Source organism: Nansenia antarctica, assembly GCF_963989245.1.
Source record: "Nansenia antarctica genome assembly, chromosome: 9".
Taxonomy (NCBI): Eukaryota; Metazoa; Chordata; class Actinopteri; order Argentiniformes; family Microstomatidae; genus Nansenia; species Nansenia antarctica.
The window spans coordinates 35950959-35969609 of record NC_137679.1 but is presented as its reverse complement, the minus strand read 5'-3'; the positions used below and the strand labels follow the sequence as shown (position 1 = coordinate 35969609).

Below are 18651 nucleotides of genomic sequence, written 5' to 3'. Positions count from 1 at the left end.
CCCCCCCCTGAGCAAGGCTCAGTTCGTGTGACTGTGAAGCTAGCCAGGTAGCTAGCTTAGCTAAGCTAACCTCACTCGAAACGCTTCTAAGCTTGGCAGCGGGACTCGATAGCCACCGGGTTACTTCAGCGTCCTATAAAAAAAATACCTTAATCTTACGATGATCGATCTCCATGAATTCAAAAGGAACCCATCGGCTGACGATGGTGAGACAAGACTTGAAGGCGATGAGATGTGTATGTTCGAGGAAAAGCTGTTGGCAAAGTTCGGATTCAAAGAATGAAGGAAACGTGCGGCGGCCGTTGACTAGCGAAGCGATTCTGACCCCTTCCTTTCCTCCTGATCGTGGGTCCCTCCAATGGCGGACCACACGGTGCCAGTGCGCATGCTCGGACCGCACGGTGCCTGTGCGCATGCTCGGACCGCACGGTGTCTGTGCGCATGCGCGGACCACAAGGGACCAGAGCGCAGACTCGCAGAGTGGATTTGGGATTTGAAAAGGGGCGGAGCAAGTGTAGCTCGTTGTTACGCAAGAGCACATCGTGTTTCTTGTTACGTAACAATGGTCGATTGATGAATTATTTTCAAATAATAATAACAATAGTAACAGCGGCGTAAATACCATAGATGCAGGTAACACAGCTAAGCTGCCCAGAATCATGTAGGGCCCACAGCCATCGAACTATCGTATCATATTCATGATAAGATCTCAAGCATTGAGTTTACAGTATAAACCGATACTAATATATACTAATACCCACTGGTGGACTCAGGGGGGGGGGCGCCCCTCCTGGTGCCCCCACGGTTGAAAAACGTCTGTCTTAAGTGCCCTTTTGAGTGCCAAAAATGCCCTTTAGAGTGGCAAAAATGCCCGTTTGAGTGCCAAAAATGCCATTTTGAGTGCCAAAAATGCCCCTTTGAGTGGCAAAAATTAGAGGATGTGCCCTATTAGCTGCCCTTCCAATGGTCTAAACTTGACCATGTGCCCCCACAGTTGAAAAACGTCGCACTAAAGTGCCCTTTTGAGTGGCAAAATGAGAGGATGTGCCCTATTGGCCCTTCCAATGGTCTGAACTTGACCATGTGCACTGATGGGGTCCCATGCTGTGCAGTAGGTGCCCTTTTTTCTTTTCACCACTGTCCTTCAAACAGCCTGAGCCCGGCACTGCTAATACCTCAATGTTACATTTCTAAATAAAATGTAAATAAGGATTTAAAGCCGGTTGATTTTGATGCAAAATTGGTCGAAATTTAAAAGAAAGTAGGCTTACTCCCCTTAAAACTGATCTATTAATTTCTAAATGTCAATAAGAAGATACCAATTCTATTTTGTTAGAAAAGTAACTGTTAAGGGCTCTGCACACAGCGTGCGATTTCTGTTGCGCATCAACGTTCCATTTTGAAGTTTGAATGGAAGTCTATGAGAACATCGCATTTACCCACACACGGCCCCGATTTTAATCGCACGGCGAACATTCGATTCCATTCATTTTGAATGGGACAAAGCAGTGCGACAAAACTCGCACGCCGTGTGCTTTGTCCCATTCAAAATGAATGGAATCGAATGTTCGCCGTGCGATTAAAATCGGGGCCGTGTGTGGGTAAATGCGATGTTCTCATAGACTTCCATTCAAACTTCAAAATGGAACGTTGATGCGCAACAGAAATCGCACGCTGTGTGCAGAGCCCTTTAGAGAACTTTATATATTTTATGTTAATCGTCGAATTGAATGTTAAGCTAGCAACAGTACGTTAGCTAGCTAATACCTCCCTATTTTTCTTGCACAGACGACCGCTCGTGTCTAGCTCATACTGCCTGATGAAACACCTGCATATTATTTTGATTAACAGGTACATGTTTGTGTGTTATACGAATTATATTTGGATGGTTGAGACTTCAGTCGACATGCCCAGACTGAATGAGTGGGGGTCATCCCTATGTTCCCACAACCCAATGGTCCCACATTTCTAATATTTGTATTTTTTTCAAACTTAGGTCCTATGTTCCCACATTTCTAATATTTTAGATTTTTTTCAAAATTGGGCCCAATGTTCCCACATTTCTAATATTTCATAGGTGGCGCTATTGCGACTGTTTAAAAAAACAAATGCACAATTACAGATATTCACGAAATTTGGTGGAGAGGTGTAGCATGGAGCTAGGAAGACCCCTCAAATGTTAGGTTAGGGGTTAGGGTTGTATACTGTACATATATGTTGTTCTCCGTCAGTTCCTGGCTGTGCCAATGCTCAATTCCCATGCCGTGTCAGATGGATTGGTCAACCCGATGAGGAGAAAAGAGGCTTCAGACAGGCAGAAACACCTACTTTTCTCTGTATAGTTAGATTACTTAGAAATGTGGGAACATTGGGCTGTGGGAACATAGACGCGCTCCCATTGAGCACAACCAACGACAACGACCGCTCGTGTCTAGTTGATGCTGCCTGATGGAACGCCTGCATATTCTTTTTGATTAACAGGTGACAGAAGAAACAGTGTGGCTGACTGGGAAACTGCTGAGTTTAATTACACAACGCAAAGAGAGGCAAGTTGCAGAAGAAATCGCACCTAACCCTAAGGCCAACTAGTCATCTGCATTAGGGGCCCAGTGCAGACTCCTTACGCCTCTGCATAGTAATATAAGATGTAGCAAATCTCCAACGAATAAATGGTAATCATTGTGTGCGAACTTGAACTGATATTCCAGTCTTGTCAAATGAATCACAGATAGTACACACAGCTGATAAACCAATTCCCATTGGAAAAAAACACGATTTAACACATTGTTTTTAAAAAGGCAAAGCACACAAAAACAAGTATTGTATCATTGTATGTTCAGTCAGTCAATAATGATTGTAGTATAAGCAAGTTGTCTTCTAACACCTTTTTTGTTTGTTTCAAGCAATAATAGGGCTGATAGAAAGGTTACAAAATAACTTTTTACAACCAATCAATCATTGTGTGAATACAAGTGGTGAATTCAGCAAATCAACTTGCCATTTTTATTGATGACATCTCACAACGTCAGCTAACAGAGGTGAAAAATAGAGAGGACCTTGTCATACATTTGTAATGGCCCAGGTCTGCAGGCAGTAATGTTACTGGAAACGAGGTCACCAAACAACATGCCTATCCATATCACATTTTCCGTGGCAGCACATGGGACCACTATGAAGTCAGCAGAGAGGCACTTGGGTAGCCTACTGCTGGTCATAATACAAGCATAGTCTATTGAGCAATTTTTGGATACTGTCTGTGATGTCATAGTAGCAGCATGTGGTGGTTGAGGAAGTGTGAAACATAAGCCCAATGCACACAGCGTGCGATTTCTGTTGCACGTCAACATTCCATTTTGAAGTTTGAATGGAAGTCTATGAGAAAATCGCATCCCAATGCACACGGCCCCGATTTTAATCGCACAGCGAAAATTCGATTCCATTCATGACAACAATGGAAGTTGTCGTGCAACAGAAATCGCACGCTGTGTGCATTGGGCTATACAGGTGTGTCAGTCTGTTTCATAAAAATACAGTACACTGAAATGTACCTTAGTAGAGGCTACAGCACAAAAATGTATTGAAACGAAATTCATTAAAGGCCCAATACCAATACACCCCTTGCCGCTACAATTTAGCCCTACCCCTCCGTTTTCCGCATTCAAGGATTGTCCCATTTCATAGGGGAAGATTTCAACCACTACCCCTTGTAACTCTGTTCCGAGGGGCAAGTCGAAATGCGAGGGGCACTCAAAAAAAAGAGGGGATGGGGTAAAAATAAAATAACAAAAAAATAGTTTGTGCACATTTTTGTGCACAAACTATTCAACACCCACAGAGCTCTAATAAAATAACACAGCTTATAAATCAGAGAGTGAAAAAGAGAAACCAAACAAATGAAATCAACCAAGGCCGTTAATGAGAATTCAGTTTAGAGTTTCTCACTCAATCTCGTTCAGTCCCAAATCTCAATGTTGTAATGTATATATATATATGTCAGTCAGTGTTGGGCTGCTGTCATTTTTTCATCACAGTCTCCAAATATCCAATGAATCTCCTCAGGTTGACTTTGATGTTGTCCAGAACACACAGCTGCTCAGTGGTGTACTTTCCCTTCCCCTCTTTACGAATCTGCTCAAAAAAGGAGGACAGAGGCAGAAATCAGACTGATGATATTCAACTGTGTGTGTGTGTGTGTGTGTGTGTGTGTATACGTTTTGGAGCTAAACTGTTTCTGCAGATCAGGTACCTTAGCCTTGAAGACAGGTTGAAGTGCCTTCAGCGCAGACACTAGTTGGATGTTTTTAGCTGCTTTCTCTGACTCCGCTCCATCCGCAAACACGTCAAACAGGGCATCCAGGGCCTCGCCACACACCACAAGGTTGGGATCCTTTGAGGCAACTTGGAGCAATGCATTGCCAATCATCTGTGATGAAAGAATAATAATAGTTTTATTTCCATGCAATGAACTTGTCTGAATTTGGCATTTTTTTGCTCTAGGCAGAGGGTCAGCCGTGGTTGGAGCCCACGCTGGAGCAATTAGGGGTTAAGTGCCTTGCTTACGGGCACATGCCGCTTCCTCCTGAGGCGGGGATCGAACCAGCAACCCTCCAATTGCTAGCCGCCCTCTCTAACCTCTAGTGCCACCGCCACCCCCAAACAGCACTTCTTCATTTTTTGGGGGGAAACATTGTTTAATTCTAACAGTCAAACATACAGTAATAAGTGTTAGCGACTACAGTAATCATAACGATTGAAGATAATATAATATTGTTGTATCTGTAAATAAAGAAAATAACATTTTGGAAGGGATCGTTAAGTAATTGAAACATTTGACATGTTACAAATGATTAGGGATTACATTCTGACATACCTGCAGGGTTTCAGCTGTATCCTTCTCCTTGGCCAGCATGCTTCCTGTGATGCCTAGAATGGCCAGGGCGTTGACCCTCACACTGACCACCTCACAGCGGGTTGCTGCCTCACTCAGGCTCATCAGCTGCTGGGGGCTCATACACTGGAAACACACACATGCAGACAGACACACAAGCACACCCACACACACACAGACAGACACAAACAGACACACACAGACACAGACACACACACACACACACACACACACACACACACACACACACACACACACACACAAGAGACCAAGACCAAAACAAATGTGAGATAGTGCTGAGGTATTGTCTCAACTGACACTGGAAAGTGTGTGGGTGCAATCTAGTTGAGAGACTTTTGAGACACCCCTCTCACCTGTGGGATGTTTATAGACGCGATCATCTGTAAGAGAGACCGCATGGCACTGGTGACTGCCTCCAGAAACTCCTCCTCCTTAGGCATCTCTGGGTAAGCAAATACATGGACTTCAAATTAGATCATTATCATCCTGAATGAGAAAACCATGTTTATAGTGTTAACGGTGAAGCATGTAGAGGTGGCACATTGCTGCCCTCTTTGGCCACACAGGAAAGATGTGAATAATATGCTACTTTTTCTAATACCGCATATTTGCATATCCTTTTAAACAAACTAAATGTTAAAGGTACATAAAGGCCACCTTGACACCAGATTTTAGAACGTGTTTCATTTGGACCAAAACAATGCTCTTCACTGAACGTTCTTCATCATGGGATCTCATTCTTTGATCGCTACAAATGTATCATGGCCACTCTGCACTATTTACAGGGTTCCCACACCTTATGAAACATCAAATCCAAGCACCTTTCAAGGACTTTCAAGACTCAATTCCCTCAAATTCAAGGACCCAACACGGCATAGAAGAGAATTAGGAGAATTTAGAGAATTGATATAATAGGAACTATCAGCTCACAGACAACAATTAAAAAGAGAGAGGTGCAGAAGCCTTCTCCACCCATAGCGACTTACGACAGATACATTTGACAAAGTATGTGAATCGTCTATCCACCAGTCATAGTATGAAGTGAACATCTGACCTGCGGCACTGAAGACCAGTGTGGACAGGTGTTGTGCGGCAGCCTGCAGGGCGGCTCCTCCCCCCAGTGACTCAGCGTCCATGGTCGACAGGATGTTGTGAAGACAAGTCAGAGCCCGGTACTGGACCCGCTGCATTCTGGAGACAAATGGACATTCCCCATCAGCTCCTTGAGGCATGCACTGTAGGCCTAATCTAAATGAGATCAAATGCAACCTTTTTGTCATTGCACAGAGCACCGCGAAATGTATTTTTTGCTCTAGGCACAGGGTCAGCCATAGTCGTTGCCCCCCGGAGCAATTAGGGGTTAAGTGCCTTGCTCGAGGGCACAACGGCAGTGGTAGGCACCTTAGATATGATGCCAGCAACCCTCCAGTCACCAGCTCACATGCAGCCCCCTCCTGAGGTGGGGATGGAACCAGCGACATTCTGATTGCTAGCCAGCCTCTCTAACCTCTACGATACATGCCGCTCCAGGTATGCTAATCTCTTTGTGCGGTGTAAGCAAGCATACAGGTCCTCTGTAACAAGGACCAGGACAAATGTCTGAAATCAAATGTTTATTACAAATCACGCATTATTCAAATACAAAATAAAATTAAAATAATCCAACACAGTAGATGTTAAGTGAAAATTACTTTTGTATCAATCCTTTCCAATGAGGATTATTACGACACACACCCACGGCTTCGCTGGCAGGGAACTGCGTCTTCCTGAGGACCTACGGTGTGGCGAAAAGAAACAGATCATTACCACCACACACACACACACACACACATGCACATGCACACACACACACACACACACACACACACACCTCTACAGTGGAACTGTACAGTACATGAGTCAGGGGAGGCTGGTGGACGAGCTCATGTATGTTTGATTCCATTCCTCATTCCGTTCCATGCAACTGGCCCTACCTCCCCCAGCCTCCCCCAGCCAGAGTGTAGGAACACAGACTACTAGACCGTGCCTTCTACCTCCCCCAGCCTCCCCCAGCCAGAGAGTAGGAACACAGACTACTAGACCATGCCTTCTACCTCCCCCAGCCTCCCCCAGACAAGAGTGTAGAAACACAGACTACTAGACCATGCCTTCTACCTCCCCCAGACAGAGTGTAGAAACACAGACTACTAGACCATGCTTTCTACCTCCCCCAGCCTCCCCCAGACAGAGAGTAGGAACACAGACTACTAGACCGTGCCTTCTACCTCCACCAGAGCCTTCTACCTCCCCCAGCCTCCCCCAGACAGAGTGTAGGAACTCAGACTACTAGACCGTGCCTTCTCGGGGATGTTGTGGTTTATCAGTGCCCCGTGGACCTCCGCAGACAGGCACAGTGGGGACAGCAGACTAGAGTTCCCGTCAGAGAGGCCGTCAGGAACAGCCTCTCCCTCACCCTCGTCGCCGCTAGACGTCTCCTCCCACTCATCGTCCGACGGGTCTTAGAATACAAACAAACAAACAAAATTGCTGGGGGCCGTCGTTAAAGTGACTCACGTCATTGGCATACTCTCAAAAGCAAACGGAAAAGCGTTCCGAGGAACAAGAAGGTATTACTGGTAAAAACAACAACAACATGGTATGACGTAATCTGCACAGTGTGAGCGTGCACCAGCAGACAGCTGTGTCACAGACAGTAAAGATGATGCTAAAACTACAGTCCAGCACTACTGCCTCTGACATGAACCCTTACCATCAGAGCAGCACATGTTGACGATGATTTCCAAGGACGTCTGCTGAGCTGTCAGCAAGGCTGTCGCCTCCATTAGCTCGTCCTTCCCCCTCTGGACAACAGCAGAAGCCACGTGAATCAACAGGTTCACACACTTATTACTGGAACCAACAAGCACAGACTACAAGCTGGCGCTACGACAAGCGTCATGTATATTCAGCGTCTTTGAGCCTCGGAAAAGCGCTATATAAATGTAATGAATTATATGATTGATGTCGCTTTGCTTTTCTTCTTTTAACGTTGCTCGATTGCAAGTTGCTGTAAGTACACGTTTCATTCTATAAACCTGAATATAATAAATTAAAGAAAGAAAGAAAAAAACAAGCATGCAGAATTGTAGTTGATATGGCTAATAATACAATGAAATGGATTCATTAATACTATGCACAGCTGTGATAACAAAATTCAGGAATGGGGAAGATTACTTGGCATCGCACAGAACTCATATGAGCTGGAAGCAGCCTTGCCCTGCCCTGCCTTGTCCTGCCACCCGTGTTTTTAATGGAGCATCGCCATGAATGTCATCCACAATTAAAGCCAACTTTTTCGGTGTGTGCCGAGGGGGACAGCTCTGTCTCACCGGGGTCAGCGTGGGGAGGACAGTAACACTGCAGCAGAGACTCTACAGCTGCAACCCTGTGTGTGAACTCTGGTGTCTGGCACTGTTGAAGGAAGCAACCCCTTCCCTGAGGAGAGGACCACTTCAGCCTCCACAGTGGCAATCTGGAGTCACACATCGTTAGCCTCTTCCCAAGTTGCCCTCTGATGGACTAATGTAGGGATTCATAATTCTAAACAGCCAACTAAACACCGCTATGAAGTGACAAAGTGCGAAGAATAAGCAGCCTGAATATGTGAATGCTTACTGGAGCATTCTCTGCTTCGACAACGTTAGGTTGTCGCTGAATCTTTAAAACAGACGAGGGGTTAGGCACTAAAATACAGTATTAATTTATTGATTTATTGATTGATTGATTGAACTGTGATGGGGTCTGGTTAAAAGGTCCTCAAGTAGGGCATGGGCATTTTCCGTTTTTTCCAGATTATGAAAGTGTAAGCTTTCAAATGATGTGTCACACATTAAAATCAGAAAATAGTTGAAGAAGATATGCTTATTTGAATGTCGGTACCCCCTCAAACCACTTGAGAATTGCCGACACGCAGCCCTTTTTACCAGACCGTGTCACAAATGTTTATGGTGTTTTTAGGCTTCGAGAAGGGCAATACAACACTTACAGGCAAGAGGTCTGAAAAGTCATTATCCTTCTGGGTTGCCTTTCCATTCCTCTTGTGTCCATCTCCCTCCTCCACCTCCTCCTCCACCACTTCCTCCATCTCTTCCACGACCATATCGCCCGCTGCCTGGTCCTCCATCTCCCCTGAGGCTGAGGCGCCGGCGTTCCGGGCCACTTCCGCCTCCCTGAGTTCAGGGATCAGCTGGCCGGCGTCCAGATCCAGGCTGACGGACAGCGTGGCCACCAGGGCGTTGAGTATCTGGGCCTGACGGCACGTAGGCAGGCTGCTCTTCATGTTCCACAGTGACCCTGTTAACAGAGCGTACATAAAAGCTCCTACTGCCAAACGCTGGTATCAGATGGTCTACAGTATGTAACTCGAGACTCTCGACTACTCTCACAGTTTCCGAGATGCCATTTGATCCTTGAGGAAATATCCCCTTTACTGTTACTCGACTTCATACTACGGCGTACTGCATACTAAATGGCGTCAATGTCTGAACCTCGGGGGACGTGTGAACGAGTTGAGTTAAAACGGGAGGACAGAGGTGTTCGGAGCCCTACCTGCGGCCAGTGTCCTGAGCAGTGTGTGAGCCATGCCGGGATGTGACGACAGCAGCACATTCTCCAGAGCTCCTAGAACGGCGGAATTCGTGCTACACAGCAGCTCGTTGTCCTCAGTCACTGTGTGCAAACAGTGGGCTAGACACACACACACACACACACACAATTCAAGTCACATCCTCACTAAAGGATTAAGAAAAGTAAATGCAAACATATGACAACGGGCTTGGTAAGTACAATGACACTTACCAGCCGACAGAGCCAGCTTGACATTGTGCGAGTGTCGCTCCAGACATTGTAGAAGGACATCTAGAAGGCCTGCTTTGTTGAACACAGACAATGCCTGGCTGCTGCTCTCACTGATATGGTGACATGACACAAGAGAACATGGTGAAACAACTCCCATAACACACAATCAGAGGCTACTTAGTTTGTGCATATCCTGACCATGATCTGACACATTTGCGTTCTTACAACAGACAATGAAAATACAGTGCCAAAGTGTCATCAAAGAACAATGCTACTGTATCAAAGGCCCATCTAGGACACAATTAGGCTACTGTCTTTAGTTCTTTGTACTTCTTTGTCTCCAAACTAGTAAAGTGTCGCTCTGCTGGCTAACATGAACATATTGTCAGTTGGGCCATCTTCTACATTTGGAAAATAGCTACCGTGGTGGATGGGGAGCCAGCAAGGATCTTTCAAAACCCAATCTTACCAGAGATTCAACAGTAAGTTTACGGCTTCATTGGCCACATCTTCTACAGGGTTTTTCCTCTCTTTCGACAAAAGGGCGGGACTGGGCTCAAACCCAGTGCAACACTATGGAGAAACAACATAGTGAAGTTAAGGCGCAAAAAAAACTAAACATAGCAACAGCTGATTGATATTCTAACTATGCATTGATGTGTTATCCAGGTAGCGAACCATAATGGAATGAAGGCCCTGCCCTGTTCTGTCATGCATAAAAGTGTTCTTCAGATCTGAAAACTTCATGTGACTGAGTGCATTGTAAGTACACCCACAACATACAACGAAAAGAAAATCCGTCCGAGAGAGCAGGGTCAATGGGTTATTGTCCAACTAACTTTCCTAAATAGCATGAATAGTTTTACATATCTGATAACTTCAAATTGGCATGGTATCACTGAGTTACCATTTAGCCTTTATCTAAATGTTTGGTAAACTTATTGACCCTACTTTGTGATAAAGTGATTCTGTGATGGTTCCCGCTTTTATTTTTTGTATTGTTATGTGATTCTGTCTTTTCGTGCTGCAGAATAGGAACCTGCTGTAAACCAGTTTTAACTGAGTCAGGCCAGTCTAAATGTATCACATTTTAACATCTGTAATGTTACTTTTAATAACATATAATATAATAAGAAAGAAAGAAAAGCTACTACAACCCCTCAGCCAAATATAGCAGTGGTTTTAACTCACTAACTGCCAAAGGATTCCGGAACACTCACTACCTAGAGTGCTTTAAGTGTTTTTTATACAACAGTTAGTTCCGACCAAGTAATTTGATTGGACAAGAGGCATTCCATGAGTGCTGATATACAGTATAACAGCACTGGGACTTTTAACTATATGTATCACTCCGCCGCACAGATGTTCTACTAAATGACCGTTAATTAGACTACATGTTTGTGTTCAGGTTACTAGGCAACAGTCCATTTGAAGTTGAGTTGCGGAACTATTTTTTGTTTATTTTTATGATTAATAAACAAACAAATCATAATCTGTTGTCGCTTATTACTGTTGACTAATAAATCGCGCTGTAGAACTGTTGTATAAAAGCAATATCACACTCGAGGTTGTGCTGTTATACTGAATATCAGCACAGCTCATTTCGGTACTCGTACCTACGACCGAATCACAGCCGTGCTGATATTCAGTATAACACACTCCCTCTCGTGTGATATTGCTTAAATATGGCATTTACCTAGCAACAACACATTGATTGGCTACAAAATTAAGCATCATCATTTAGGCATTTTGGGTGATAAAGTGAATAATGTTGACAATTTGGGCAGCTTTATTATTCACACTCGACACTAAATGAGTTAACGGGACCGTGGGATAAAAGGTCTAGGGCTAAACGTTTAGGGAAGGCCTCTCACCTCTCTGAGCAGTGCTGTCAGAGGAGTCATCACGTCATACTTCACCATGTCATCACACACCTCGGGGCCACCACAGACACTCAGGTTCCTGACAGGATAAAAGCATCCATTTAAAAAAAGAAGGGAGGACCAGTTGAGAGCAAGCTCTCTTTTCCAATGACGCCCTGATTACATAAAAATACAACTATACACAGTAAAAATAACATAATCACAGAAAACTAATTACAGAATGGCAAATAACAGATCAGATATCAAAGTGCACATGAACATTCAGAATGCATGGAGTCATACAAAATACTTTTGAAGTGCTTAAATGGAATCAAATGATTCAATTTGTGGATGGTCATCACTGTCACAACAATTAGATTAGATTAGATTAAACGTTATTGTCATTGCAGAGTAAGTATCAGACAACGAATTGTAGTTTAGCATCTAACCAGAAGTGCAAATAGTGATATAAAAACATGATATGAAAATATGACAGTGATAGGTACAGTATGGCAAGTACAGTAGTTTAGAGGGATATACAGTTATGAGCTACCGGTACAGTTAAAGTAGCTTATGTACAGTATGCAATGTACAGATGTATCAAAGAGGTATGTGCAATGTGCAATAATATGGTATGTGCAAAGGTAGAATTGTAAACAGCAGTAGTGCAAAGGGTAAAGAGTGATCACATTGACCAGGGGTGTGAGTGTGGACATTGAATGGTAAGGGGAATGGGGCTTAGAGGTGTGGCACCTCCAATGGAATCCATCTGTCAGAATGTGTTTACATTAGGGCACCAAATGTAACACAAACAAATGACTTGGTCTCCAATCTTGACCCAAAGAATGTACTGTTCTGCAAAGTCTACAAGTCTACAGTAAACATGTTGTCTCGCACGAATGATGTACAGCGCCCAACCATGTGTGAATTGCTTGTTCACAATTTGTAATTTCAGTTGTTACTATCGCAATCCTCTTGAATCAATCCGAGTAATTTATTAATAGTTTTAGCATAGCAATAAATGCATAGCAGTAGCAGTAATAATTTTACCCAATTTTACCCCATTCTGTAATGCCAGATCTCTACGCCAAGATGCATCATTCACCTAAGTTTCTCTAAATTGTTCTAGTGGTGTCCGAGATATTGCATGTGACATACGAACAGACAGAGACAGATCCACAGTCCCCTCCCAAATTTCATCGCGAGTGACAACTAAATCTAAACAGTATGATCCGCAGTGGACAGACACCAACGCTTTTCTGTCAGGGTGCTGTGTGTTGGGTGTTCAGTCCATCCCTGAGGAGGGCTCACCTGAGTGCCCCAGTGGCGGTCTCCCTGACGGCCAGGCTGCGGTCCAGTAGGAGGGGACCGAGGCGTCGCACCGCATCGCGCTGCAGGAAGCCGGGGATGGTCTGGCTCTGCTGGACCACACGGGAGATGCTGGCACACGCAAACTCACGCACGTCTGCGTTGGGACTCTGCAACTGAACACACACAGAGGAGTTAAACGCCACAGTTGTGGATGTCGTCCCTGATTCCTTCGATCGAACAATTATGGATGATGATTTTCTTGCTGTTTTAGCTGCTAAAACACATGCTTTTTATCAGTGTATAGTATAGTGTATTATAGATTTTACATTTCTATACAGTAGATGAAATACATACAAGACATATCTCAGGGGTGTAGGGAATATATTAATTGTGTTAGAGTACAGCACAGTGTTTTATTTGTATAGTATAGTATAGTGGATAGTGTATATAGCCTTTATTTATGTAAACCAGGGGGCCATTCCACTAAAGGTGGATCCGTATAGCGGCGATTGAAATAAATGCGGCGATCAGGCAACTCGAGATTGGAATTCAAGCCTCAGGTGATTCCTCGAACGAGCATCAGGCTTGTGTCATCAGTGTTCACAGAAGACAGGCTTACAAATCCTCGATATGGGCGCGTGCACCAGGGTTTCCGTTAGAAAAATTTGCCGTCGGACATCGTGTCCGGGAAGAATTCGATTTACCGGACAAACGTGATATATTCCGGTCATCATATTAAAATATAATAAAAAATTTTTTTTTGCAAAATCATATTTTTTTTTCTCTCCAAATCTAATATAGCTGTTTGTCGCGGTGATTACTGTTGTGTAGCGGCCTATATATGCCATTTAATGTCTATTTCTCATCCGATACGATTAGATGCGAGCTATATAATATATAATAATATAACATGATTTGACAGATGCGCGCTATGCCATGCGTCAAATCCAGCGCTGAACGGGTCCAGCGCTGAACGGGCGCCTCACTGGGAACTGAACAGACAGCATCGATCAATGAACGGACTCCACATTACGTTAACTGAAGTTTGTTAAATTGTTTGGGATTAATGTGAGTTTTCTATTTTCTCTTTCCAGTTTTACCCTTTTTTTTTAAATCAATAAAACAACGTCATTTCTATAAGTCTCGCTGGTTGGGAAGGCATTTCGTTTAGCTCGGGAGTATGACAATGGGAAGAACATAACTGTATAACTGAATGACAACAAATGTATGAGTAATGAGTAAAACAATGTCACTTTTATAGTATGTTGTTTAACTTGCCGTTCGGTCGCCATGGCTCTAGTGTGTGTAGCAGCTTCAGCTAGCTGGCTAGAAACTTCTAGGGGTGCGTTCGTAAACACGCTCTGAGAGCGCCGGAGCGCACGCTGGCTTCGATGTCACAGAGCGACCGAGTCGTTCGATTGGACGAGAGGCGTTCCGCGAGTGCTGATCGGATTTCCAGAGCGTGTTTACGAACGCACCCATAGATGGGAAATCAAGAAACCGTATTACTATGGTGGACGGGTTGGCAGGGTTGCCAGATAGGCATGGGTTACCGCCGAATGGGCTACTGTGTTTAAGCGGTAATAGACTGGTTAAACTGTAATCCCATCTGGCATCAATCCCATGTGGCACCTGTGCGCTGTTTCGCATAGGCCGGCCTACACATTAGGAGTCATCATCATGCCGGTGTCAAATCATATCATAATAAAAGAAATACATAGCCTATATATTCGTCTTTTTTAAAATAGAAGGAATCAGAATGTTAACTTTAGCGAATTGTATTCAAAGGGAATTATTTTCACCGGACAATATGTCCGACGACTTTTCAATATGTCGGACTTCAACAAAATTTACCGGACAAAGACCGGTAATTGCCGGTTAACGGAAACCCAGGCGTGCACGCAGACATAAAGAGCCCCGAAGAGTCGATCTGTCGAAATGAAGATACTCCACTCTGCAGGGGTACTACATTTGCGCAGCATTCCCGAATTATTGATCTTTATGAAGACGGAAAAATAAGATGTAAAATAGTGCAATACTGCCGCGCGAGGGAAATGGTTTGGCAAGAAATTGCTGACCGATTAAATGCGTAGGTCATACTAGCCCCAGTTATTGTTATATGTTCATATTTTAATAAATGAATATTACTACTGTGGTGATATCAGCAGCAGGCTACAAACCGTCATATCGCCACAATGGCCTAGTGGTATCGACCGCTGCCACAGGATTTATTCATCATTTTTAGACGTGGTTCGAATCCCTCTTCGGACACACTTTTTACTGCATTTCGTTGTCTGAATCTAATCTAAAATCTCATCTAAAAAAGTATGTAGGCTATAAAATTATGGTGCAGGCTAATTTACAAGAACTGACACGATTACAATGGTGTTTGAAGCCTTTGCATGAAATCTTCGGTTAAATGTAAAAAAAATAAAAAAAATACTTAGTCAAGTCTCGAACTCGCAACCTTTGGGACTCCAGCCGGCTGCCTTAACCACTGCGCCAACCAGACCGCTGTGATAACAGCAATGCAAGTTGATAGACATACCTATTCATTTTATTTTTTACACTTTTTAATTTATGTATCCATCGATCTATCTTTCTATCTATCACACTTTCAAAATATCTAGTTATCTATCACAGTGGTTCCCAACCGGGGGTACACGGACCCCTAGGGGTACGTGAGGGGATTGCAGGGGGTACATGGAAAGATTTGGAATTATAATTTATTTCCCCTTCCAAAAAAATAAATAAATATACAAGTCATTTCATAAACCTGTTGTTAAAATGGTACGCTGCAACTTAAGTTCCTCCCCGACAGGTGATGACTGTAACACAAGTGGTAGTCACGTCACATTTAAATCATGTTCACGATCATTTTCGCACGCAAGTCAGCTAGGCCTGTCAGTATACCGCAAAGATGGACAGATGGTTAAAACGACCAGCTACAGTAACGGTCAGATCAGAGGCAGATCAGACGATTAGATCAGATAAAAAAAAAAAAAAAAGGACCCCGCTATTATTTGGAAACATATGTTTTGTGGGGATTTACATGTACATCGGCTGATCCACCACAGCCACAGTGCTTTTTCTGCGGCGAAGTCCTGGCTAATAATTCAATGAAGCCATCCCATTTACAGCGACACCAGAGCACCAAACATCTAGCAACTGTTGGTAAAACTGACGACTTTTTCAAGCGAAAACTGTCAGAGTTCAAGTCAAGTCAGGCTACACTGAAGAAAGCGGCAAGTGTGTCAAGCAAAGCACTGGAGGCGTCCTATGCTGTTTCATTACTGGTGGCTAAGTAAAAAAAAACACATTCAATCGCCGAAGTTCTGATTTTGCCTGCCGCTATGATTTTGGCTAAAACTATGCTGGACAAGAAAGCAGCTGACGCGCTCAAGTTGGTACCATTATCAAACAATACCGTCTCCCGTCGGATTGATGATATGTCCATAAATATTGTCGGACAAGTGGTGGATCAAATGAAGCAAGCAGGTCAGTTCGCTTTGCAATTAGACGAAATGACCGACGTTAGTGGGGAGGCTCAGCTGCTGGCTTTTGTGCGTTATAAAGAAGAGTCGGACATAAATGAGCATATCTTGTTTTGCAAGACGCTGCCAGAAAAGACAACTGGCGAGGAAATATTTCTGATTATTGACAGCTTCTTCAAAGACAACGATCTGGAGTGGAAATCCTGCAGTCACATCTGTACCGATGGAGCGGCAGCAATGACGGGTAAGGTGCGTGGGCTGCTTGGGCGTGTGATGAAGGTGAACCCCCAAATTAAGTGGATATACTGTATTATTCACCGGGAGGCACTCGCCAGCAAAAGGATGAGCCCCGAGTTAAGTGCAGTTATGGACGACGCAGTTAAGGTGATTAACTTCATTCAGTCCCGGCCAATGAACCACAGACTGTTTCAAACTCTTTGTCATGGCAGCGGGTCAGAGCATGAGCAGCTACTGCTTCACACAGACGTTCGCTGGCTGTCTCGAGGCAGTGTGTGTGTGTGTGTGATGAATGAATTAAACATTGAGGTGGCCAGGTGGCACATGTATTGGCCAATTAGCTCATGTAGTCTAATTTTGAATGGCAGTGTTTTGAAATGGCAAACATGTGACTTTATGTCAGATTGTTGTGTCTTAGGCAGAGAACCGTGTTTAGTGCATTTAAAAAGTGCCATTTTGAATAGCAAAATGTGTGTAAAGCAGAAAATGTGTTTAGAGTTTTGGAGACTCGAGAAGAGGTTTTGCTCTCTGTGTGTCAGTTTAAATAATTGTGCTATGCATGTCATTTTATTGTGTTAGCAATTGGAAAAAACTGTAATAGAACACATGTGCGGTGGACAGATACAGATACATATAGTTAAAAGTCCCAGTGCTGTTATACTGTATATCGGCACTCATGGAATGCCTCTTGTCCAATCAAATGACTTGGTCGGAACTAACTGTTGTATAATAAATGTTATATTTGCAAGTTAGTGTTTAATTGACATTTTTGGGAAATAATCAACACGCATGAGTGAGGGGGTACTTCTGGCATGGCAAAACAGCTCAAGGGGTACACAAGACAAAAAAGGTTGGGAACCACTGATCTATCACACAATCAAACTATCTATCGATCGATCACACTTTCAAATTATCAAATTATCTATCTATCACACAGTCAAACTATCTAATCTATCTATCTTGTGTGAAGTGGGAACTAATATTTCCTAAAAGACACATGAGGAACTGTTGTTCGGGGTTTAGTTTCCGCCTGTGAGCCCCTGTGAGCCTTTTTTGAGCGTGTCTTACTATAGCCTGTGTTTTAGCCTGGTCGCGACCAGGCTAATTATATCTGACTCAGAAGGAGCTCAACCAAGCAGCGAATTATTTGAGCCACATTGATGGAACCGAACGCAAGCTAACATTATCGAGGCTTAGAACTTTATCGAGGCTTAGAACTTTATCGAGCTTCGTGGAATAGCCCCCAGCTCTTTTCCCTTCTTGTTTTTAGTATTTTTTTCCTAGCACCAGGGGAGCCCCCCCTCCCTAATTTCGTTGTATGGTACCTGTACTATATCAATGACAATAAAGACCATTCATTCATTCATTCATTCATTCATACTGCTTGATTTTGGTCTATTATTGCATCTGAAGGAGATCCTTTTATTAGGAAGGTGGGTCTCCCATAACAGCATGGTTGAGACTCCTGCTTGTGGCAGACTCACTGTGGAAGATCGCTGATTGTTGTGATCAAGCTAGTCGAGATTGTCATGCCTGGCAAAGCTGCTACTCTCCAAGCACTCTATTAGACCATCTGACCAATGATATGACGCATGACAATGAGATATAAATACTGTAAATCCAACAACAGTGAAGGTAGATGGGGGTCCTACTTTCTCCAGTAACTCCCCGGCAGGAGAGTCAAATGCATCATCAACGTGGTCGTCTTCAACTTCCTTCACTGCATTGGCAGACAGTCCATCTGGGTTGAACTGAGGGCGTTTGAATTTGTGATTTTTAGTTTTACCCATTGTTGACTTATGATCAAGTGACTGATCGACAGGCGATGTTGGTATACGAGTGAGAGCAGCCCAATACTAGATCATCATTTCCGACCATGTGGATCGTCGGAGGATCGTCCAGTGCCGTAAAGCAGTACCCACGCCCTCGCAAAGCAGATGGTGTCGTATTCATGTCGCGAGGGTGCACTCTCGTAAATTGACATTCGCAGAGATCATATCAT

General features: G+C 43.8%; 1 protein-coding gene across 2 annotated transcripts; it reads right to left on the bottom strand.

Annotated features, from left to right (window-relative positions):
- Positions 1 to 2774: 2774 nt before the first annotated feature.
- Positions 2775 to 18514, bottom strand: heatr3 (HEAT repeat containing 3). Of its 2 annotated transcripts, none has more exons than XM_080538883.1 (15): positions 18302 to 18514; positions 12919 to 13091; positions 11620 to 11707; positions 10215 to 10318; positions 9746 to 9855; positions 9497 to 9634; positions 8934 to 9241; positions 7659 to 7749; positions 7246 to 7406; positions 6601 to 6683; positions 5964 to 6100; positions 5263 to 5351; positions 4871 to 5014; positions 4247 to 4423; positions 2775 to 4128 (listed from the first exon to the last, which is right to left on the bottom strand). In XM_080538883.1, exons 1-15 carry the CDS (start codon positions 18437 to 18439, stop codon positions 4015 to 4017), a joined length of 2055 nt encoding a protein of 684 aa, XP_080395009.1. In that variant the 5' UTR covers positions 18440 to 18514; the 3' UTR covers positions 2775 to 4014. The 2 variants fall into 2 exon arrangements, 1 of the variants encoding a protein (XP_080395009.1); XR_013937659.1 differs by lacking the exon at positions 2775 to 4128 and adding an exon at positions 4561 to 4665 and having other exon boundaries at positions 4393 to 4423.
- Between the last annotated feature and the right edge of the window lie 137 nt (positions 18515 to 18651).